Source organism: Notechis scutatus, chromosome 5 (assembly GCF_049901735.1).
Source record: "Notechis scutatus isolate UNSWTSFEM ecotype Mainland chromosome 5, rNotScu1.2, whole genome shotgun sequence".
Lineage (NCBI taxonomy): Eukaryota > Metazoa > Chordata > Lepidosauria > Squamata > Elapidae > Notechis > Notechis scutatus.
In genome coordinates this window covers 84,420,407-84,444,797 of record NC_142013.1, presented here as the reverse complement: position 1 = coordinate 84,444,797, position 24,391 = coordinate 84,420,407, and the positions used below count along the sequence as shown (strand labels likewise).

General features: G+C 37.3%; 1 protein-coding gene across 9 annotated transcripts in view; it reads right to left on the bottom strand.

Annotated features, from left to right (window-relative positions):
• NCK2 (NCK adaptor protein 2) overlaps nucleotides 1-24,391 on the bottom strand; it is a 79,649-nt gene that overhangs the window by 26,412 nt on the left and 28,846 nt on the right. For 7 of the 9 annotated variants that reach the window (XM_026666763.2, XM_026666759.2, XM_026666758.2 and 4 more), the window contains one exon: nucleotides 2,399-2,640. In XM_026666763.2, the coding sequence (XP_026522548.1) occupies nucleotides 2,399-2,624 (226 nt within the window). In that variant the 5' untranslated portion in view covers nucleotides 2,625-2,640. Of the gene's footprint in view, nucleotides 1-2,398; nucleotides 2,641-9,919; nucleotides 9,984-24,391 lie in introns of those variants that run through there. The other 2 variants (XM_026666760.2, XM_087967201.1) reach the window with 2 other exon arrangements.

Genomic DNA, 24,391 nt, shown 5'->3' with positions numbered 1-24,391 from the left:
ATGAATCTGCAGGATAGTTTAAACAAATTATGAGCAAATCTTTGGTTTAATGCAAATCCACACTTGTCTGTTCATCTACACTTATGTTTTCACCAAATTCTAATAACTTATTGCTTAGCATTTTGAAACAGTCAATGCTCCTATTCCATGGCTAGGCCATTACTGTAGACAAAACTAAACTGACTCACTCTTGTAAGTGATAAAGACAGAACTATATCAGAACTATATCAGTTACTATAAATCCTCAGTTTTCCTTACAAAAATGGATATCTATCTTTATCTTCACAGAATGATTGCAAACTGTTACTACAGAATAACAGAAGGCCACTGAACCAACAGATCTTATTGGAACAGAAGGAGACAAATCACTATAGAGATAGTTTTAACATCAAGCTTCAGATGGCCACAATCCTTTCTGATTTAACTCTACATAAGACTAATAGTAGCTATAAGACTAAAAATGTCCCAATTATTTCTGTTCATGTCATGAGAACTGACTGAGTGAGCATGCTCCAGGTCCTCTCTATTAAACATGTCAACTTATGTTGTTGTGTCTTCTCTGCTCCTGTGCTGACCAGCTGAAAGAACATTTCCCCAAAGAGATCCAGATAGCTTCAAACATGGTGATCTTTCTCAAGGCTTAATGACACAGTTGCTCCACACAGCATTTGGCCCAGGATATTAAGCAAACTCGATTAATTGTTTCTTTCAGTTGTTTTCACCAATTGTGAATTCTGAATGTTTTAGATGTTAAGTAGGTGCTCTGATGATAGTCTTGGCTGTCTATTTTAAACAACTAGGGTGGAATTTTTAATTTTCTGTTTGTCACCTAGAATCACAGTAGTGGGATGATTGGCCGTATGATTGCTTAGGTATAAGAGTTAGCCTGTGGTAAGACAGGTGGCCATAAAATTTAATAAAGAAAAGATAGAATGAGAGTGAGAGTGAGAGAGAGAGAGAGAGAAAGAGAAAGAGAAAGAGAAAGAAAGAAAGAGTGAATTAAGTATAGTACAGGGTTTTAGGGTTGATTCTCCAAGAAGATATTGCCCTATGAGGGCCAACTAGCCTGCTCCAGGGCCAAATTTGAAGCATTAAAGCTAGATGAGAGATAATAAATTAGGCTGTTTATACTACGTAGGCCTTTAATAAAATGAGGCTCTGGAAAGTCAGAAACTAATGCTTGTTGAGTTTCTATTCTGTGGTATGACTTAATTATTCTTAAAACAATTACTCTTGTCATTCCTCTGTCTCTGTTATTTCATTCTATCAATAAGAGCCAATTATGTGAAGTAGGAGACATAAAAACAAAGAAAAATGATGTCAGAAAACAGCATGAGTTGAGGAGAGGATGGAGGAAATAATGTTTTATTAACAGTACAATGTTACTTACAGAATTTAACTTATAAGATTATTCCAGGTTTTTTTTTCCAACTAACAATATATAGGCACTGTAAAGTATGCTACATAAAACACTACTTGATCACAATTCCCATCCCTATTTCTTTTCTAAGAGATGCATGACTGGGGACTAGCTGCACCTTTTTCTAGGCCATGAGTGTGGCAAGTCACTCATATATCTGGTTCAAAATGGAACTGCCTATTTGCTGATCAGTCAGAATCAATACAGCAGAATACCATACTGCAAGAGCAGCACTGGTTTCCTTTTGGCTCGCAGATCCAATTCAAAATAGTGCTGAAATCTTTTATGGTTTGTTCCTTTATGAAAAAACTTTTTGAACCATCTTTATCCAGAATATATTCTAATTGTTCACTTTATCCTGGACGAGGATCCTTTCACTCAAGATGCTAAATGGGAAGAACTGAGAAATAACCCTACTCCATAGAAGCTGCCTAGTTCAAGAATAGCCTCCCCCCAACTCCAAGGTTAGGATAATCCCTCCCTCGCCCAGCAAATATGTTGAGACTGCATTTCCACAAGCTTTTGGGCCAGAAGGTGCCACTGAACCTGAGACACCTATTCAGAATAATAAAGGTTAGATGACTACCTTGAGTTTCAAATGTAATGAATCCATGGAGAAGGCAGCTTACAATGTCAGGATAAATAAATAAAATAAAAGCATACAGAACACTGATATCTTCATAACAGAGAACTTTGGAATACATTTAAAAGCAAAAGCCCCAATTTCTGATTTTCTTTCAATGAGGCAATAAACACTCCCCATTAGGAAAGAATAAAAAAAGTTTTTGTTTTCACTTTACAAAAAAAAAAAAAAAAACCCACCCTATTCGCAAATTAAAATCCTCTCCTATCTATATCTGAATTAACAGAAATTATACCTATATCCGTTTAAAAAACCAAATCCTGAAAATGACACTCCAGCTAAACATTTGAATAAAACATTTGTAAAATTAACTCAGGTTTTGGATAAGGACTTACCCAATGTGTCTTTTAGATTTTTAACCAAGGAGCCTTTCTTCAAGCTGTTCTTTCTCTCCACATAATTTGATGGCACATATCCTGTTTTGTTGGCTGCATTTCTTACCCTCCACCATGTCTTGGAATCATCCAGCAGCCAGAGGCGTTCATTCTTTTTTATGTCAAGTTCTTGGTCCTGTTGGGCAGTATAATCCCACTTCGCTATAACAATAACTTCTTCTGTCATCTTTCATGGAGTCTCTCTGTCATAAAACAAATAGATGCATTGAAACACGAGTTCCTCCACCACTGTTCATTCAAACTTTAAGGCCTGAAAAATGTTAGAAAATATTTTTAAGAATATATATACCATTCAGTGATCGAGTCATTTACCACGCATAAAATACAAATTCACTGAAATGTATTCTCTGCCACCTCGATTATTAGTGAAAAGAAGAAACCGAGAGCCTTAAAATCACAGCAGAGCGATCTGACTTTTTTCCCCCAACTTCATGACAAACTGGCTCATAGACTATGCTCAGCTTAGCACAATATGCTGCTAATAATTCTAAGGGAACAGAGTTCAGTCCTCACAGGTCATGGTCTTTGTAATTCCAATAAATGGCATGCATTTTTACATGAACATTTTCCCATTTTACAGAAACACAACATCTTTGTGCTATAGATTTTCCTAAGCAACTTCATTATCTCTGCTTCTTTTATTTAATCTTCTTCATCCCTCCCACTGCACTGACTTGACCACAGAAAACAAGCATTATTAATGTCACATAAAACTTGCCCAGTTCATATTTCTGAAAATTAGCTAATTCATAACCTAGATGCTGATATGGCAAATTAAGCACAGCAATACTGTGAAATCCTGTTGGGAGAAAAAACTGTCCCAATCAGGAGAATGGGTCAAGTGGGGATTAGTCTGGAATCACTAGTAGACACAAGAGGCAAGGTCTTACTTTTCAATGCCAATGAACCTTATCTAGTTCAGGGGCAAAGTACCAGGCTGGGAAGATTCCTGTGAACTATATGGTAGTAATTCTTTGTCAAAAACAAGCAATTCATTCCCTTTTAAAGTGAATATGCCATATTCAATATTAGACCAATTTATTAATGTTGCTCTACTTCTTTTACTCCAAAAAAATTCTGCAAGTAGAAGCCTAAGAAATTGAGGAAATCACCTTCTCCCAATAGTTTTCCATTTAGTTTAAAAAGTATATTGCTGGATTTCTAATCCAATTTTACTAGAACTTCCAAGTGAAATGTTTTTTTAAAAAAATATGTAGCCTTGCCAGTCAGCTTTAATGAATTAATATGACAAATGTTCTTATGGTGGGCAAAGATTCCACTCTATGATCTAATTATAAATCATTTTTCTTGATAAAGTGGGTATTGAGATTTTTAACAACTACTTTCATTACAGACAGCTTTCCCCAATCTAGCAGAAAGTGCATGATTGCAGCACTGATTTTGATACATGTATCTATAAATACTTACACTATGGGATAATCCCAGCATAAAAATAGCATCTAAATCTGGTGGTGGGTTTTTTATTTTTGCAAACTGCATATCTCATAATTACTTCACTGCAAGGAAGCCATTTTTAAAACTTTCAAAATTAAAAAAGTTGTGATTTACTTTTTGCCTGTAGTTACTTGAGCATTTGTTATTTGTTTTATGATGCAGGGGCTAATGACGCTTTTGAAGCTTTAAATGTTTTTGACCATTTAACTGCTTCCTGAGCTATTTTCCCTTTCTATTAGAAGCTGAAGAAAGCCGATATTAGTTATGTATGCAGTCTCTCGAATACTGAACTGGAATATTTTTTCATGATAAAACAGAGAGGACACTTTTTAACCAACTCCTTGATATTGGAGCTGTATCATCAGTTCATACAGTTTAGTATTAGTATCACATTTTGCAATTAATTGCATGTTAATTGTACCTATTCTTTTGTGCATATGTGGAATCTAGTAAAATATCAAAAACTCAACTTTCTGGATATAGTGTCAGATAAAAATTTTACAACACTAAAGTGAGAAAACTAGATCTGATTTTTAGCAACAATCATTGATAAATGTGTTGTTTGTCAACATTTTAATTTTTCCCTCCAACAAATGAACCCTGAATGAAATTTTATTTGTTCTGTAGCATAATCTCTAAACCTGTCAGCCTTCAAGATCTTCTTCTATTGCTTTGCATCTTTCGGCTGCCATAAGTAACGGGGGGAGGGGGATAGTATGGGAAGTGAGCTGGAGGTGGTACAAACTGGCATTGTATAAACTGGAGGGGGAGAGCACATTCTTGCTTAGGTTTCTATTTCTTGCTTAGCTTTCTTTTCTCTGTGCAGCTGCAAACCTTTATCAAAGTATGTCAAGGTCAACAGACAGAAACTTCATCACCACCTGAAGATGTCCACATGATGATATTCACAACTTTTAATTGGAAGAACCATTTGAACTTTTGGGGGGTGGGATCAACTCCATCACTTTGTATATGTGATTTACGCGTCTAATTCCTCAGATTCTGAATAATGTCAGGCAGTGCTCCATTCAAGTGCCATTTGCTGAAGTGGCTTATAATAATTCTGTACATAGCAGTATTGGTTTTACCCCATTCAAGGTGGCATCAGGACAAGATTTTGTACCCATACCTGAACTTCCTCGTGAAAGGCCTAACATTCAATCATTAGATGAATGGATAACACAACTCCAGCTTAATTGGCCAGTCACTCGTAAAGCATTAGATGATGCGCATCAAGCTCATAAGAAGTTTGCAGGCAAAAAGAGAACTCCCCAAAAACCATATCAAGTAGGCAACAAGGTTTTCTTGTCCACCAGATATCTACAAACTACTCAAAAGTCGAAGAAACTTGGCCCTAAGTATGTTGGTCCTTTCTTGATTGAAAGGATTGTAAACCCTGTGGCAGTCCAATTGAAATTACCAAAAACTCTTCGACGTATTCACCCGGTCTTCCATGTTAGTTTGTTAAAACCTGAACATACTTCCAATCTGAGGCCAACCCAAACTGATCCTCCTGTACCACTGCTGATTGAGGGTGAACAACATTTTGAAGTTAAAGAAATTCTGGACTCTCGTAAATGGAAGGGTCGACTGCAATATTTGGTTGCTTGGAAACATTTCCCTTCTTCCCAAGCTGAATGGGTCAACGAGAAAGATGTTAGATCCCCTAGGCTGATCAAAGCATTTCGTACCAAGTATCCTGATAAACCCTAGGCCTATGTTTATTGTTTGTACATGGTTATTAATTAGTATCTTTTATGTTCCTTTCTCTTATAGGACTAACGTCTTTTTCTAGGAGGGCCGAATGTCAGCCTTCAAGATCTTCTTCTATTGCTTTGCATCTTTCGGCTGCCATAAGTAATGGGGGGAGGGGGATAGTATGGGAAGCGAGCTGGAGGTGGTACAAACTGGCATTGTATAAACTGGAGGGGGAGAGCACATTCTTGCTTAGGTTTCTATTTCTTGCTTAGCTTTCTTTTCTCTGTGCAGCTGCAAACCTTTATCAAAGTATGTCAAGGTCAACGGACAGAAACTTCATCACCACCTGAAGATGTCCACATTATGATATTCACAACTTTTAATTGGAAGAACCATTTGAACTTTTGGGGGGTGGGATCAACTCCATCACTTTGTATATGTGATTTACGCGCCTAATTCCTCAGATTCAGAATTCTATGATTGCTACCACTTCATTTCCAGTAAAAGATATCTTTTCTCTAATTAAAAGAGTCTAAGTATTTCTTTCTTGGATTTTGAATGGAGCACTGTCTGACAAAACCATTTTTCTTTCTGCAAAATATATATATGATTATTTAAGTTAAATTATTTCTAACAATTTTTATTAATCAGTTCAGAATTGGTTGCAAATAGTTTTAATATTACGGGGAGGAGGTGGAAGAGAAGGAGCACAGCAAAAGTAAGCTATGTGAACATTATATGACACAGTAGGCTACAAAATGAAAACAAATTAAATACCTGTGTTTTTCCGAAAATAAGACCCAGTCTTATTTTCGGAGGGGTGTCTTATTTTTCCCCATGTATGGTTTATTGCTTCTGCTTGCTTGCAGCAGAGCAGGAGGCTGCACAATGTGCCAATGCCACCACCATGAAGCAAAGTGGTCGAACTGCCCCACACCGGCTTACCTCAGGGCCTCCACAGACAGGCTAACCATGCGCTGACACCTTACCTTGTGGTTGTGGCACCAGCATACCACTCAGCTTCCTGCTCCATTGCAGCTGCAAGCAAGCAGAAGAAGTGCGGCAGGAGCCACATGGGCTCCTGCACATGGCTGTCTGTACTGCCACTATAAGGCAAGCATCGGGACCCTGAGGTAAAGCAGTGCAGGGCGCAGCTCCACCACTTCACTTTGCCTTGTGGCTGCAGTACTGCGAGCACCCAGATGAGCAGGTAGCCAGCTGAGCAGGCTCTTAAATAGGGCTTATTTTGAGGGTAGGGCTTATATTAGGAGCAAACATAAATGCTAGGGTTTATTTTTGAGATAGGTCTTATTTTCAGGGAAACAGGTAAGAATTCTAAAAACAACCACTATAGCAGCACGTAAATTTTAGTGAATTTCTGTAATACTAGACATGGACATATGTAATAAAATTCTTTGTATTCAGTATTCTATCTTGTCTGCCACTTTTACTGCTGCTCAAATCAACTTATTTGTCACGTTATTACATAGTTTTTACCATATTACTTTTCTTTTAAAACGATACACAAAATTAAAAAATAGCACACTTGATCAAGAAACCTTTAAACCTTGAAACTTGGCTCAAGACTCATGAATTAATTAGGGCATCCATCAGAATCCTTACAGTCAATATCTTCTGAAAAGGAAGACATAATTGCCGCTGAACATGTGGAACTACAAATTCTTTATTACACTGAATTTTCCTATTCAGTCTTAAAGTATATCCATCATAAAGTAGTTTGCTATAAATTTTAATAATCTAATTAGCTTTCACCCACTAGTGCCATTTCTAAACAGAGTTTTGAAAAACAGTTTGCCAATACTCCAATTTTTAAAAACAGAAGTTTTTATAATACAGCTTTTTAGCATAATGTAATATTCACAATAAAAAAAGCCTTATTTCTCAGAATGAGTTCACTCTTGAAATATTGAGAAAGCACTTCAAAATATTTTATAGTTCCATACAGTTGTACATCATAGTGTACATAACAGTACCACATATACTAATTTCTTTTGGGATTTTAATGACAATGACTGAAAATCATGACACACAGGAAGATTGCCCATATAAAAGAATGTTAAGAGAAAAGAAAAAGAAAAAGTGATGTCAAAGTGATGTAATCTTTTATCATTATTAACACCAGCCCCCTGAAGCAAGATACATATAAAATAGGGCTGTGAATGCTCCAAAGTGATTTGGAAAAAGGAAAATTTCGATCTCAAGTGAACATCTTTTTGCTATTCATTACTGTGAACTAACTTTCTGTGAACTAACCTTTTTCGGAATGACCTTAAATTTGGTCTGCTGTGTTGAATCGATTCCTAATGTACTGGTGCTGCATAGTTCCAAATTTTTAATATATATATACATATATAAGCTTAGCATAAGTAAGATGAGAAATAACAAAGTGAGCATTGTTTCTAATTGATTTAAACTCTTCTATCAGAGGTATTCTGCTTGTTGTTGGATAGATAGATAAGCTTTCTACCTGATAGTCATACTTGATACGATTTTATTCACTATAACAAGCCCTTATCTAAAACTAATGTATTATTTTGCTACTGTATAAAGTCGTGTTTTTGCTATATTTTATGGTCTACTTTGTAATAGGTCTTCATTTTACATGTACAATAAGAATTCAATAACTTTCAAATGCTGTAATTTCAAAACAAATTAGTCATGCTAATCCACATTAATAAATTCCATTATTATTTTCCTTCAAAACCAACTATTTCTCTGTCTCTGATCACCAGCTGATGGCTGGATCAGAGCATCTTCACCTTTAGCAATTATCTCAGCAAAATCCATATCCAAAACCCATGTAGATTTATGTCCATTTTTGAAGGGACATAACTGGGTATTCATCTTGTGAGAAGATGTTGAGGGAACTTCTGACTCAAATGAGGGTGGATAAGAGTTTATAAACTTTACTGCTTTATGAATTTCAGAAATGAAAAGTCCCGTTCCGGTACAAAGGACCTGCACCAATCACACACACAACATTGATTGGTTTTGCCTGATAAAAAGTCCATATTTATTTTTGGTAGTGCACTTTTAAATATGCAAACAATAAAACAGTCCATTCAGAGACAGAATCATTTGTGCAATAGCAAACAAATAGTGATATTCTATGTAAACAAATTGTTTCAATTTTTAGATATTTTTTCCCCATTTGAGATACGCAAGAGCAACTTTCAGAACAAAGTTGATACACTACAGTTATAAAATGAATAATGTGTTCTCGCCACAGGGATTATACCTATGGATTATTTTATCATTTAGTTTAAATTAATTTCAATTACCGTGAAGACAAAAAGTTGGCCTTTTGCATGATTGGAAAATATAACTGCAGCATGAAGAGCTGCCATGTCATCATTATTAAGTCCATCCAAAGCTATCATGTGGGCAGCCCTTCTTAAACAAAGCACCATTGGTTTAAAAAGTAAGTAACCTACAATACACATATTAAAAGTTGACTCTTTAAAATGTATTGTGACATAAGAAAACTCTCAGTTGAAAGACATTAGTACTGACTATGGTAGGCAGCCAAAACAGGTTACTAGCTGGGGGAAAAGCAAAGTTAGTTGTGCAAGATATTGTATGAATTAGAAGCCATGCCATTCTGGTTCAAACTTATCTTACTACACCTATTGGTGCATCAATGAGACTAATGCAGAAACACAAAGATGTTCCATACTGATAATGATCTGAATATGTTGTTGCTCACAAAATTGCTGACAAACAGACACTCAAATGTTTCCAGTGCCATGTTTATTTTCAGAAAAACATTTGTATAGTTGTTTAATCTCTGAAATAGAGACTTGTACTATGACATTGTAAAGCAAAACCAACCTGAATTGTAAAAATCGTCTTCAAGTGAGAGTTGTCCTCATTTTGATAAGCCAGGTTATGAGACCTATTGTTACCAGCTGTATTTGCAGTTATTTATTTATTACTAAAGTTTCTTTAAAACTGAAATCTGATTCTAAGAAAATAAATCACAGAAATATATCAAGATTCGGAGTATTTTCCTGTACTTTCCTATTTCACACAAAAACATACAATCCCTGGAACAGAAATATGATAAGGGATGCTAATAGCTTGGTATGCATTCCTTTATTGTCTCCAAATCCTCTCCCACTCTCAAATACAAACTGTTACTGAAAAGGCATAAAAAGGAATGCATTTCCAATGATAACAAATAAAACTTAGACCTTTATTATCTTGATTCATCATAATAATATTTCCCTCAAATAGATAAGCTATTTTACAATAATGAAGCCAGATAAACCATGCTAAATAGCCTACCTTGTTTACATTGCTTTTTCTGAAAATGGAGATGCTAGGCACTCTTTTCAAAGTTTTTTTTTTCAATGCAACACCTGCTCTTCTGCCTAACTGTACGATATATCTGATAAAAAGTACAACCCACAGCGACTCCAAAGAACATACAAGTCCTTTCCTACACAGGCCTAGTTACAGGAAACCTCAAGTTAGCTTACTTTTGAGGCAACAATAACAATATAGTTCCTTTGAAAAAGGAAAGCTGGTTGCATGCCCGATTAGTTACACAATGCAACAATTATTTTATGCACATAATCCTATCATATATTCTTAATTATGTAATTAGATTATTATTTGCAGTTCCTATCTTAAACTGTGATAATCAGAAAAAGACATCTATAACAAAGGCAAATTGACAATTTTTTTCACATGATTTTATCTGAAAGGACAACCAACCATTAAAATGTTTAGCACAAACTTAAAATTGGCAAAAGCCAGCAATCCTTTTGTTTTCATGGATCCAGTATGTGGTTTCTCCTCATGAATGCAAGCCAAGAGTGAGTAATGCAAGTTATTTAAGCAGTCTTGAATACAGGTATACTGGAGATTGGAGAAAGGATGCGAGATACACCAGGAACTCAAAAGTACTTTAAAACAAAGTCCTTTCTTTATTAAAAAAAAAAAAAAAACAAGCAAAATTCTCCTATGCAACCTGAAACAACTTTTTCCTGCTCCCTTGATAATACAGCATTCTTGTGCTCCATTCACCACACTGGCATACACTTGGCACCAATCAAGTAATGTGCTATAACATTGCAACAAACTGGCAGCCTTCCTTTGGTCAAGATTTATTTGGTCAAATTTAAGAACAGCAATAGAAAATGTCTCTCTGCTTTCTGCAACTTTCAAGGGGAAAAATAACCTGTCTCATTAAAGTAACCTTGTCTTTTCCCAGGACTGCAAAGTTCCTGTAGTGACTTTCATTTCATCTTCACTGTATCAGAAACAGATGAATCTGTTTTAATAAGATAACAATATTTTCTGCATTTGTATTTCTGCATTCTGAAGCAATTCTTTCAATAAAATTAGAAATATTACATGGATCTATTACATATCTTCCAAAGATCACAGATTACATTCATTAGCACTCAGGAAAAAGGCAAATAAAAATTAGAATTAGAAAAAAATAAGCTTACTCAGAAAAAAAATAAGCTTACTCAGACTTACTTGCTCTTGAATTTAAAATGCTATGAAGACACAGATTTTTTTTTATTATTTTAACTCATTATAAACATTTAATTTCCTTCTGCAGACAATGCTATTTTCATGTTATTTTTAAAATAAAGTTTATTTGCTGAAACTGCTTACGTATCTGGTGTTCTTTGAGCTTGGTTGCTTTCTTGCAGACTTTTCATTACCAAACTAGATAAACACAGATGATGATGGGTATTACCTAGTTTGATCATGAAACATCTGCCAAAAAACCAATCAAGCTCAGAGAGCACCAGAGACTCAGCAGTTCAACTCTCAGCTACAAATAATATATCTGCTTCCTAGGATGTAGCAAGTGATACACAGGCTTTATTCCTGTATTTGATGTCAGTTCCCCGGGACCTAAAATTCCATATAAATCACAGACATAAGAAGACATGGAAACTTGGTTTCAATATAAAACTCAAACTATACAATTCTTTCAAAACATCCCAAAGGTGCTTTTTCAAGAGGCAACTAGACTTTCCATAAACAATTCTACCAAACGTTTTGTGTTAACAGCAACAGATTTGATTACCTCATGGATTTTCATCACAAACACCAGGCTTAGGTGTAAGGGTACCAATACCTCTAAAGAACAGAAAGTAGTTTTCCATTTTGTCAACCAGGTCCATGATTACTAACTAAAACTTTTTATTTATTTGATTTTTATCCTACTTTTATTACTTTAGAAGTAATTCAAGCCGGGAAACATACGTAATGCTCCTTCCTCTTCCTCTTTTCCCAACAGCCATCTTGAGTTCAGCTGGGAGAAAGTGACTGGCCCACACCCGGTTGGCTTTCAATCCTAAAGAGGGACTAGAATTCAGATCTCCTGGTTTCTAGGCCACCACTTTAATCACTATACTAAACTGGGTCCCCAGTTTGTATGCATTCTAAAAACAATATGAAGATGTTAACTGGACATGTATTCCTACCAGAGTAGGGGAAATGCGATTGAAATTTTGTTCCAGATCAGGAAGGTTGCCATTACAGTACTCAAATAATGCCTGTAATTACATTCAGCCAAATACAAACCTTTCCCTTGAACAAGAAACTGAAGTGCTATGTGGAGAGGGGAGCAGTAGGGCAAGAGCATGTGTCCTGTCACTCCACTGTTTTAGAATGCTTGAGAAATGTTGAAAATGGAATAATTTAATTGGAAACACTGCCAAACAGAAGAAATTACTTATTCATAAGTATCGTGATTTTCAGCTCAAGCCAGCAGACCTGAAAATTCATCCATTAGAGAAATGAGGTCATTTCTTTAGTTAGTATTTGTAGCTACTGATAATCACACACCACTGTTTTCATTCAGCTTATTTCATGTTTTCAGGCATTCCAAAAATAGTGTACTGGAGGAGAAACGAAGGCAGTTCCAAATGACTGAGATGATTGTTTTCTTTTTGAAAAACTTGCCCAATGTTTATGTTTTTCAGAGTTATATTTGAACGCACACAAACCTACTGATCTTGTTATGATTGTGAGATTAGGGTTTGGGTTTTTTGGTGCCTATAAGTCATGCTTGATTCCTGGTGACTGCCTGAAGAAGCCTCTGCACTTTTCTTGGCAACAATTAAGAGTTATTCAATTCCTACTTAGGCATCAACTGATTTGGGCCAGTCCCTCTCTTAGCCCTAGAAAGAAGGCAATGGCAAATCACTTCCAAGTCCCTTGCCAAGAAAACTACAAGGGGTTGCCCAAGCAGTTGCTTGCTGTCAAGAATGGCTCAAAGACATTATATATAGCGCAAACGAATTAAGTGATGATTTTTCTCATTTCAAGTCCGTTAATTTAAACATTGATATATCTTGTGGTAAGCATACATTAAATTAACTTTATGTCTTGGTAGTTTTAAAAACCTGAGACCTCAGGTTTATTTTATATGAATGTGGTACAACAAATTTCTTCTGAGCTTTAACTAAACCACCCTTTTAATCAAAATACTGCTAATCACCTACTGCCTAATTTTTTTTTTATAACTGGAAAAACTTTATTACAACAATTACTGATAGGTGTCCACAGGAAGGCATATGCATCATGACACAAAAGAAGTGAACTTTGCATGGACATCACAATGTCACACACAAGTACCCTAAACGACAGCTTTCATTGCAGCACTGTGGTGAAGTCTTAGCTTGCTGGCCCTTGATATACATTTGTGACATGAACTAAAATTTGAGGGAAAGTATAGAAGAGACTTCTAATTATAAAATCTACATTTATATTTTAATGTCAACAAGTTTTATGCTTTAAAATGGAAAATGAATTGTTGCATTATGCTGCAGTAAGGAAAGCCTTTTGCAAGCAGCACAAAAATCTGCAAAAACTTTGCTTCTGTATAAAAATAACCTAACCTAACCTGATCTTTAAGAGTAAAAAAAGCCCTTCTAAACCTGTTGTTGAATATAAAAAGGGATGGCATGGTACTCAACCAGTCTAGAAATGTCAGCTAAAAAAAGGCCATATTTGAAAGCTGAGCTACTAGTATTAAGAGCTATCAGCGGCACGCAGGCAACAGGAGACAAGCCGAACATTGGACATGACTGGCCTAAGCACCCAGTCCAATTTATTGTCATGTTCAGAGAGATGTTTAGAAAAAAGCACCACAAAAGCAGCTGATGGAGAAAAACAGAAGAGAATCTGAGCATGGATGTGCTTGGGACAATACCATGTTGACAAGGGAAGTAAAGCATTCTTACCTAATGTTCTGTCCCCCCTTATTGTGTGAGTGGCTTGTGGTCCAATTGTTCAGTTTATAGTTACAAATTTTCTTTAGGTGAGAATCAATATCATGATCCCTCATCTGTCACCAAACTGCACCCTGGTTTAGTATCTGGAGGCTGTGGTGGTTTTGATGGGAAACAAGCTTCAAGAGCAAGTTGCTACAGCAGAGGTGGCTAACTTTTTTCGACTCATGCCGAAAATTGCGCTCGCATGCCAGCACCCAGAAGGCAATTTGCGCAGGCCCCCCACGCCCCCTGCACATGCGTGTGACCCCCTATGTGCGCCATACATCTCTGCGCATGCCTGCGTACCTCACGCACACACCCATGCACCAGATAGCCCACAATCAGCTGTAGGGTGGGCGACGCACAAGCATGCGCAGTGGGGTTCTTCTGGGCGACCTCTCGCGTGCCCACAGAAGTGGCTCTGCCTGCCACTTCTGGCATGCATGCCTTAGGTTCGTCATCACGGTGCTATAGGGACATTCAATCTTTTGTTCTGAATGAGAGTGGAACCTCAGATGGTTCCTATGCACAATTTCAAAGAGCGGATGGCAGCCACAGGTAGGAGGCCCTTTGTATCGATTTCTCATAGCTATCAATTGCACCTGTTTCTAAACAACCAGAGCAGAAAGGCTGTGATTCATTCATGTCTTGGTCATCTCCAAATTGGATTACTACCCTGTTTCTCCAACAATACGGAAAAAAATAAGACCCGGCCTTATTATATGAGAAACACGGTACATGCATTCTATATGGCTGCCCTTAAAGACCAATCAGAAGATTCAGCTGGTACAAAGGTAGTGATGAGGAAAACTGTGGGTACTTTTGATTTAGTCCATCTTAACACTTCTGTGCCACAAGATGCATCAGTTGCCAGTGTGTTTCCAGGTTCAGTTTAAAAATGTAGTTACCTATATAGCCTTTCATGGCTTGATATGGGTTACTTGCAAGCTCGCAAGTATATATATCCATCCTGTTAGATCCAGCAGGACAGGCAGGCTCTGAATCCTATCCAGTACCGAATTAAGATTCAGGAGGGCCTAGGAAGAGCCTTTTCTGCCATGACACCTGCCCTCTGGAGCACCATTCCTGCTTTTCAATGGCAGCACATTGGTATGGAATAAAATCTCAAGGAAATCAGACTGGCCTACTCCCTTGTGACTTTTAGATAGATATTAGAAACTAAAATCTTTCAGATAGTGATCCAATTAAGAGCATCTGTATTTATTTCATATTTTACCTACATTTTTGTTTTATTAGGTTATGACTTTATGATACAAATTGTTCTCCTACTTGCTCTGAAAAGCAAGAACAAATAGAAACAAAAAAGAAAAAGAAATTGTTTCTGTCAGACTCTCATATTCTAAACTCCTAATATTAGCATACGGGGATATTCCAAATGTACTGAGGGCTAATGGACGTAACCGGGATTAATTGTCATACAGAGTTTCCCACAAATTCAGGGATGCCTTATAATTTATTATAATCTGGAACTTCGGGCAGTAAACCAATTTATTCTTTTCAAATCTTTCTTTGTCAACACAATAAGGAACAGTGAATTAACCTGAAATATTGTAGATAGTACTGATAATATAGTTCCTGTACTGCAAAAAAATCTATATCCTTTAACACCATGGAATGTTTCTGGATTTGGGAAAAAATAAAATTATGAGTTTGAAAACAGTCTATTATAATCATCTTGAAGTGGTATTTAGAACCCACATGTCTGCTATTAACTTACATCAAAAGCTAGTAAGAAATGCAATAATTTTAGCATAGTTGCTATTGCTGCTGTATGTAGTAAACAAACTGACACAATGATCCTTGACATATTCTAAAGCTGCTATGTTTACAGTGAGGTTTAGATCCACCTTGAAATTATGAGATCCAGTACAGACCAAGTAGAGGAAAATAATATAACTCTCCAAGATCTTTATATTCCTCCCTTTTGGAAGATATATGAGGCCTTATTCTTGTACTCAATTAAAACTTCCCTAAGTACTTTTAAATGGCTTGGATTTGAAATCTATATTCCAATTTTAGAAATTACTTCTGTATACAGTGACTTTATATAGGCCATGGCTCAAATTAATAAGTGAATACTACTGAGACTAATATCCACAGAATAAGCTGCAGAAGTGCCACATTTTGCTAAGTTATTGATTTCCTGCCTGTCAACCAAATGCTCTAGGATTAACTGTAGGCACTGATTTGACTAAAAAATCAAGTTCTCATAAACACAGATGTGACTAGAACTTTCCTAAAGCAGATGCTTTATAGGCTCTGTACAGGAAGGTCTTGCTGTATAAATGTTGTTCTACTCAGTGGGTCAACATGTTAATACCTCTGAAACTAGGACATGCTAAAGAAGCATCCATAAAAGAACACTTGGTAAAGGGAAATCCCCTCTGACAATCTCCTTGAAGAAACCCATTTACACTTTTCTATCTTAAAGAATAGCTGATATCAAAATAGATATCAGACACACAACTGCATAAATTGTGGATTGACTAGTACTGGGTTTCAGGGTATTTTAATTCCACAGAGATTACTATTTTTGACAGCTTGAAATAAAAAATGTAAGGCTGCTTGCTAAAAGTCTGATTGTGTCAGGTTTGGACAATGGCAGTGTTGTTTTATCAGTCAAAAGTGTGCCCCATTTGTGAGGACAGCAGAGAAACAGAGCGCTCTGATAAGACTGAGACCTGAGCTTGCTTGAGATGCAAGTATCCATGACTTGATATATTCTCTTGACTTCTCAAGCCTCATGGTTTGGTAAAGGAAGACAAAGGGCATCTCTTGTGTTCTTGTAAGAGAGCTTGTCTATCAGTTAACCTCTTTATAATGAGACAGAAATCACTGAGATAATTACAAGCACTCTTATTTATATCATGCCTCCAGCATTGGAGACCAACAAATTGAATGGAGGCTCTTACATCTACATTTGAAAAATTAGACCCTATCAAAACACGTGGAAGAAACAAGCCAGCTAAATCTCTTCTAATGTGAGAAAACTTCTGTTGAAATGTCACATTCTGAAAATAGTAGCAGAAAAGTAGCATTTGCTTTTGGTACGTGTTTTATGGGTTGTGACAGAATTTAGCATGACCATTTCAAAATTAATCATTAAACACATTAATTATTTAGATCCATCCACTCTTAGGATTCCGTGTGTGTGTGAGAGGGGGGGGGGGAGAATGGATTTTGGTATTAATGTTTAAAATATACCAAAGGAATGAAGACGAGAAAATAAAAGCAGAGTTACAGCCTCTTTACAGAGTTGTCATTTCAATTTCTGAAATGATCTAATTCCAATCTCATCTATGACATCCAAAAATGATTGCAACATACTTTATACAGAAGAAAATCTTGTGTACAACCTTCCTAAGCATATAACTGTTTTATAAATTAAACTCAATTTTCAGTGTAACACAGTTATGCTCTTAAGAGGCAATTTCATCAGATTGGAAAGTGGTTCTTTGTTCCAACAGAGAAAGGCTTCCCTGAAAGTGGTGCCAGGAAATTCCTTCTAAAATCAACTTTAAAAAAAGTTAGGATTAGAAACAACATATACAGCAAACCAATATTTACTGCAAGATATGGACATGCTTTAATGAATCTTACTAATAAGGAAATAAAAAAACCCAATAAAGCTTGTGATTATAATTTGGTTCCAAGTCAAAATTCCTCTTAGCCAATCTTAGGGTTAAAAGTATGGTTCACAGATGCTGTAGCATGTGGACTTTTTTTCAGTCACATGCTATTTCAAAAAGATTACAGATTTCTTCCTGAGCTTGAAAAATATGGCAATTTTTTTCTGACCCTTTTTAATCTGCATCTTTTAAAAACACTTGATTCAGAATATATGAATTTATCTTAGAAAAAAATCAAAACAAGAAGAACCATTCAACTTGGTCTATTGTCATGGTATTTTACATGAATAAATCATTTTATATGACATTTAAAAAGCTCTAAGACAACTAAACTGCAGTGAATTTATTGTAACGAAGTATGATATTCATAGAATAAATTATTCCTGACACTAAAGTGATAGAAATTGAAATGTTCAAAAATCAATTGATGTGGTAAAAATGCATGTTATAACTCAAAGCATATTATTGCCCCTAAAAAGAATTATCCAAAGAAGAATTTGCTATATAGTATACAGTAGTTGCTCAAGATTGGTATGACTATAATGAATAACTTTAAAAAAAAACAAAGCATAATAATCCTATTCAATAAACCTATGTCCAATTAAAAACTACCGTGTTTCTCCAACAATACGGCCTCCACCAGTAGGAAGGCCCAGCATGATTTCTAGGCATGAGGTGAAATTAAGCCCCGCCCCCAAAATTTAGGCCTATTCAAACCCGCCATTTCTCACATCATTTGTTAGAACTACGAGGTGAAGAGAAATGGGCAGGGGAAGGGCGGGGGGGGATGGGGAGAAAACTTGCCTTTAGGAGTGCCCTGCAGGTAGCGTAGGCTAGAATACCCCGATAGCCGATAGAAGCTCCCTGAAGGCAGAGTCCCCAGCCGCTTCAGGGCGTGGCGTGGCTACCCGTGTCCCCTCGCCTTTAGGGCAGTCTCTTTCGGGGGATGGAAGCTCCCCAAATGCAGTCACCAGCTACTTCAATCGGCCGGTAGAAGCAGCCTCGGGGCGAGCGCACACACACACTCCCCTCACCGCGAGGCTGCTTCTATTGGCAGACAAAAGCTCCCTTGAAGGCAGAATCCCAAGCCGCTTCAGGGCGTGGCGTGGCTACTCGTGTCCCCTCGCCTTTAGGGCAGTCTCTTTTGGGCGATGGAAACTTCCCAAGTGCAGTCACCAGCCACTTCAATCGGCCGGTAGAAGTGGCCTCAGGGCGAGCGCACACACACACACACTCCCCTCGCCACGAGGCCTTCTATCGGCAGACAAAAGCTCTCTTGAAGGCAGAGTCCCCAGCCGCTTCAGGGCAAGGCGTGGCTGCCCGTGTCCCCTCGTCTTTAGGCAGTCTTTTTCGGGCGATGGAAGCTCCCCGAATGCAGTCACCAGCCACTTCGATCGGCCGGTAGAAGCGGCCTTGGGGCGAGCGCACACACACACACGCACACACACTCCCCTTGCTGCGAGGCCGCTTCTATCGGCAGACAAAAGCTCCCTTGAAGGCAGAGTCCCCAGCCGCTTCGGGACGAGGCGTGGCACACACACACACTCCCCTCGCTGCAAGGCTGCTTCTACTGGCCGATTGAAGTAGCTGGTGACTGCATTTGGGGAGCTTCCATCGCCTAAAAAGACTGCCTAAAGGCGAGGGGACATGGGCACTCACCCCGAAGTGGCTGGGGACTCTGCCTTCGGGGAGCTTTCGTTGGCCGATAGAAGTGGCCTCGCGGCGAGGTACATGCGTATGGGCCGCTCTAGGTGGGGGAGGAATTTAAGTCACCCCCGAAAAGACGGCCTACCCGTTTTTTCAGGGGTCAAAAAAAAATAAGGCCCGGCCTTATTTTGTGAGAAACACAGTATCCCTTTGCAAACTCTAACATATAATATACTAAGAATTTTATATAACATTTTGTTAATGTTCTTTTAAACATGAATGCACACTCACTACCACTTTATCAACCTATTTATCTTCACTTTCCCAGTCATCATAGACTAGGAGATTGTTTTCTTACATGCAAACACAGTAGTTCTAATTATTTAGGACATTAGAGATTATTTAATCAAAAGAAACCATATTTTCAGGGTAGGCAGAAATCTGCAAGCTAAGAACTTCAGTATTTCATTGTCCACAAGGAGAAACAAATACATACAATGAATTCTATCTCTCAAAAAGTTAAAATTTTCTACATTTTAGTCAATAGGATTCTAGAAATATTGCTTATCTCACTTTGAATTTCTATTTCATGTTCCTGAATCTGGTCTTAAAATCCATTAAAGGGATGCTGAATAAATATGCCAAAAACATAGCCAAAGCCTTTATCATTATATACAAGTATAAACTGTTCTTAGAGGATGAACCTGGAAACCATTTTTGTAGTAGTTATTTCAATCCTACAATCTCTTAGCACTTGAAAAAAAAAACCTTTTTCCTTTGCTCATGTTAGAATAACTTCAATTTATAATATTGTTTATATGAATTAATTGCATGGCCAGAAGGCTATGTCAATTAACAGAATTGTGATTCTTGCGTTTATATACATGGATTTTGCTTTGGTCATTTTTTTTATGGGAAGCAAGAGCAACTTTTTTATATAGACTAGGCAGCCTGTATCTATCTTCTATCCCTATTTGTCACATTTAAGTAGGTTCTCTATTGTTTTGATATAGGTGATGGAGATGCTGATATAGTCAGGCATCTTCAGAGTTTGCAGTAAGAGCAATAATGTTGGTACAGCCACCAATGTATATGCTTCTACAGTCTTTGGAAAAAGATGCCATTAATCTGATCAGATCCATTAGCAGATGTGAAGCACTGATTAGAAACTGTAATTATCCTTATTATCTTACTTTTAGATATCACTGCACTGTTATTAGAAAGATGCTTTTTTTGTTTATGGCAGGAAACATGGCCTTCAGCAGGCTAGAGTTGGAGAACAAATAATTTCTTATCATTGCATGCCAGAGGAACAGAAGGTATATAATGGGGTATCACCTGATAAAGAAATAGGACGTATTATTTGGGAAATGGTTGGAATCGTTTTCGAGAAAACCGATACAGGTGCTCAATATCTTTTTCAGTTTCCATGCTGATTCCTGAAGACCATTTCCTGTGTGCCTTACTGAGCTATCAGCAGTATACAATCGTGTCAGTGTTAGGGGACCTCCTCTTTTGGTCTGTTGCCCGAATATGAAGAATAAACTACTGCTATCTATAGAACATTTGTTAAAGGGGACCTTGGAGATCATTCTTTCCACAGAAAGCTAGTAACAGAAACCTTGCAGATTACACAATAAATGTTTATACAGTGTTTACTTTTTGAAGAATTAGGGAAATCTTGAAATAATATTACCTAGATAACAAATAATGGCCAGAAAAACCTACATTCTATAACTACTTATATTTTTAAACATGACAGAGTAAGAAAGGGGGCAAACAAAATATGCAAGCTGTAGACACAGTAATCAAAATGGAACTGATAAGAAAACAGGAGGTTCCACTTAAAATCTCAACCATAAAAACTTCTGATGAAGGCACATAAATCACCTGTGATGCAACAATTACAACAAAAAATAACTTCCCTTCCACACACATATATGCAAATCAATAACATAATAACAGGCCAAGATATTTTAACTGAACTATATAAGCTTTTTTATGCTTTATATTATTACCCATTTAATATTAAGCCTCAAGAAGCCCTAAGACATCACACACACAAAAGTAATATCCATTTACATACAAAATGCAAATATTTAACTCTGGGAATCTGCATTCCTGATACCATTTTTTAAAATGCACTTTAAACAAAATATTGCACGTTTTTCTCTGTCCCTAAAATTAGTCTCATTGAAGTCAATAAAACCGTTTTCCAATTAATTTTGTTTAGGATTATACTCAATGTTCTCCTCTTTAAAATAAAAAGCTAAAATATAAAGTTTAATAAAATATATAAATGTAAAACGTCCCTAAAGAACAAACAATGCTAAATTTTATTGAATAAGCTAATATGAAAAGTAAGCAAATCAAAAAGTTTTTTTTATCTATTCTACTACTGAAAAAAATCAATTGCAATAATAGAAAATTTGATGTGTTTCCAGAAATCTTACTTTTAAAGCAATATGTATTTTTATTAAGTGCTCTATCATGAATTAGTATTTTATTTATTCATTAATTTAATTTGTACCTCACCTTTTTTATTTTTACAAATATCTCAAGCTGGCAAACAAATCCAACATACCTTCCTCCTCCTATTTTCCCCATAACAACAACCTTATGAGGCAGACTTGGCTGAGAGAGACTGACTGGTCTGAAGACACATGGCTTTCATGGCTAAGGCGGAACTTGAACTCACAGTCTTGTGTTCGAGCCTGATGCCTTAATCCCTAGCCCAGTGATGGCTAACCTTTTCCACGTCGCGTGCCATAGGTTTGCCATCACAGCCCTAGACCAAACTGGTTTATCAAATATTGTGAAGAGTTTATCAAAATCTAATGAATTTAATAATTTACAATCAGTATTTTCATCTAAGGCTGTCTGCTGAAGTCCGTTAATCAATAGAATACTTAACAGTGTGATAAAAGTAAATGTCTCAAAATTTAATATAACCACTCAAAATATTTCATCCATCTCACATAAATAATTAAAATTATATTCCACCATTCTTATACCAGGATATTGACTTCATTTGACATTCAAAATGGGCTTCAAACTCAGTTTAGGCACCTCTCTGCTTTATAATTAAATCAATTAGTTTTTTAACAAGTCAGTGATGGGGGTGGGGAGATTTCATGATTACTCTCTGCACCTCTTTATAAAAGTTAAAAGCTGGGTCTTTCAGTTTGAATGTCTTGCATCAAATCCTCTGCTTAAATTTGCCTGGTTGTAAGATACAAGCCAAGGCTGAAATGTAGAAAAATCTACGGAAGACAATATTACCCCCCCCCCCCAAAAAATCAGGCGTATAACACTTTTTTCCCAAAAACACACCCCCCCCCCCCCCCCCCCTCCCACTGAAAAACAAAAATTTCCCTTTTCCCCCCCCCCCCCCCGCCTGCGGATGCCGGGATCGACACAAAGAAAAGGAGGGGGAAGCAACCAAGCCTGTCTTCTGGGCCTCTCAGTCGCTCTCGCCCTCCACCCCGACTGCTAAAGAAGCCCCCCCCCCCCCCCCCCCCCCCCCCCCCCCCCCCCCCAAATCTAGCAGGTAGAAGACAAAAGTATCTGTAACATAATAACAAGGCCAAGAAATTTTACTATAAGCTTTTTTATGCTTTATATAATTTTATGCTTCATATTTAAAGGGTTTAACCTGCTCAATAAGTCTTCCACTGATGCAGCAGCAGCCAAAAAAGCCATTGCAATCTTAAGTTGCATTAACAGAGGGATTCAAATCAAGATCACGTGAGGTACTAACACCACTCTATAAAGCCTTAGTAAGACCACACCTGGAATACTGCCTCAAGTTTTGATCACCACACTATAAAAAAGATATTGAGACTCTAGAAAGAGTGTAGAGAAGAGCAACAAAGATGATTAGGGGACTGGAGGCGAAAACCTATGAAGACTGGTTACAGGAATTAGGCACGCTTAGTCTAGTGAAGAGAAGGACCAGGGGAGACATGATAGCAGACTTCCAATATTTGAGGCTGTCATAGAGAGGAGGGAGTCAAAATTTTCCAAAGCACCTGAAGGCCAGACAACAAATAATGGACAGAAACCTATCATTCAACCAAGAAATAAGGATAAATTTTCTGACAGTGAGAACAATCAGCCAGTGGAACAGCTTGCCTTCAGAGGTTGTGAGAGTTTTTGAGAGGAGACTGGACTGCGATCTGTCGGAAATGGTGTAGGGTCTCCAACTTGGGGGGGGTGGACTTAGATGATCTACAAAGTCCCTTCCAACTCTGTTATTCTGTTCTGATCGTTCAAATAATTGGAGATCTAAGCACTTTCTTAACAATACTAAAAGTTCTTCTTGAGTGCAGATGTCAGCGTTCCAGAAAAACTCAACTCCAATTAAAAACTCTTCTCAAAGTTTCCTTTTATTATAGTAGTATACTGGCACATCTGGGAAAACCCGAATCTGAGAGTGTACTAAAGGTTTTCCTTTAGAAATTCAAAAGTCCAAAACCAACCCCTGCACCCATCAGCCCATCACATGGCCCAATCACCATCCACTCCAGCTAGAGACATCCCTTCAACCACTCCTCCTCCAGGTGCAGGAATAACATGACCTTGACCGAAGCGAAGAATGCTGTTATGTCTAACTACCAACACTCTACAATTCCCCCCTCCACAGGAATGTGGCAGCATGGAAGCTTCTGGTACTAATATTGCTTCCAAAGCTGACAGGCATCCCCCCCCCCCAAGAAAAAATCAAGTCCTGGAAAATAAAATAGACAAAACATAGTAAGGGGTTAATGCACTGTCCAAACAAATCACTTTAACCCCCTCTCCCCCCCTCCAGGAGGACCTTTTGGTTTGTATAGAAAGTTATCATGAAATTGTTTAACTAGTCTATCAGCTTTGACATCCCAACCTTTCATCCAAGTTGCTTCTGACAAAGGGTACCCCTTCCTGTGAACCAAATATTTTAAGCGACCCCTCTACGATCGAGAATCAATAATCTTTTTTACTTCATAATTTGTTTCACCCTGTACTACCACAGGCTTGGGAAGAGCGGCATGTATAGGTCTTAAAGCAGAACCTCTTTGCTGGCTTTAACAGATTGCTGTGGGATACTGGATGTATTTTCCCTAGTATTCAAGGGAGGTTAAGCTGAACAGTAACAGGGTTAATTACTTTCACTATAGGAAAAGGGCCAATGATTTTTGGTCCAAGTTTCTTACTAGGTAATTTCAATCTTACTT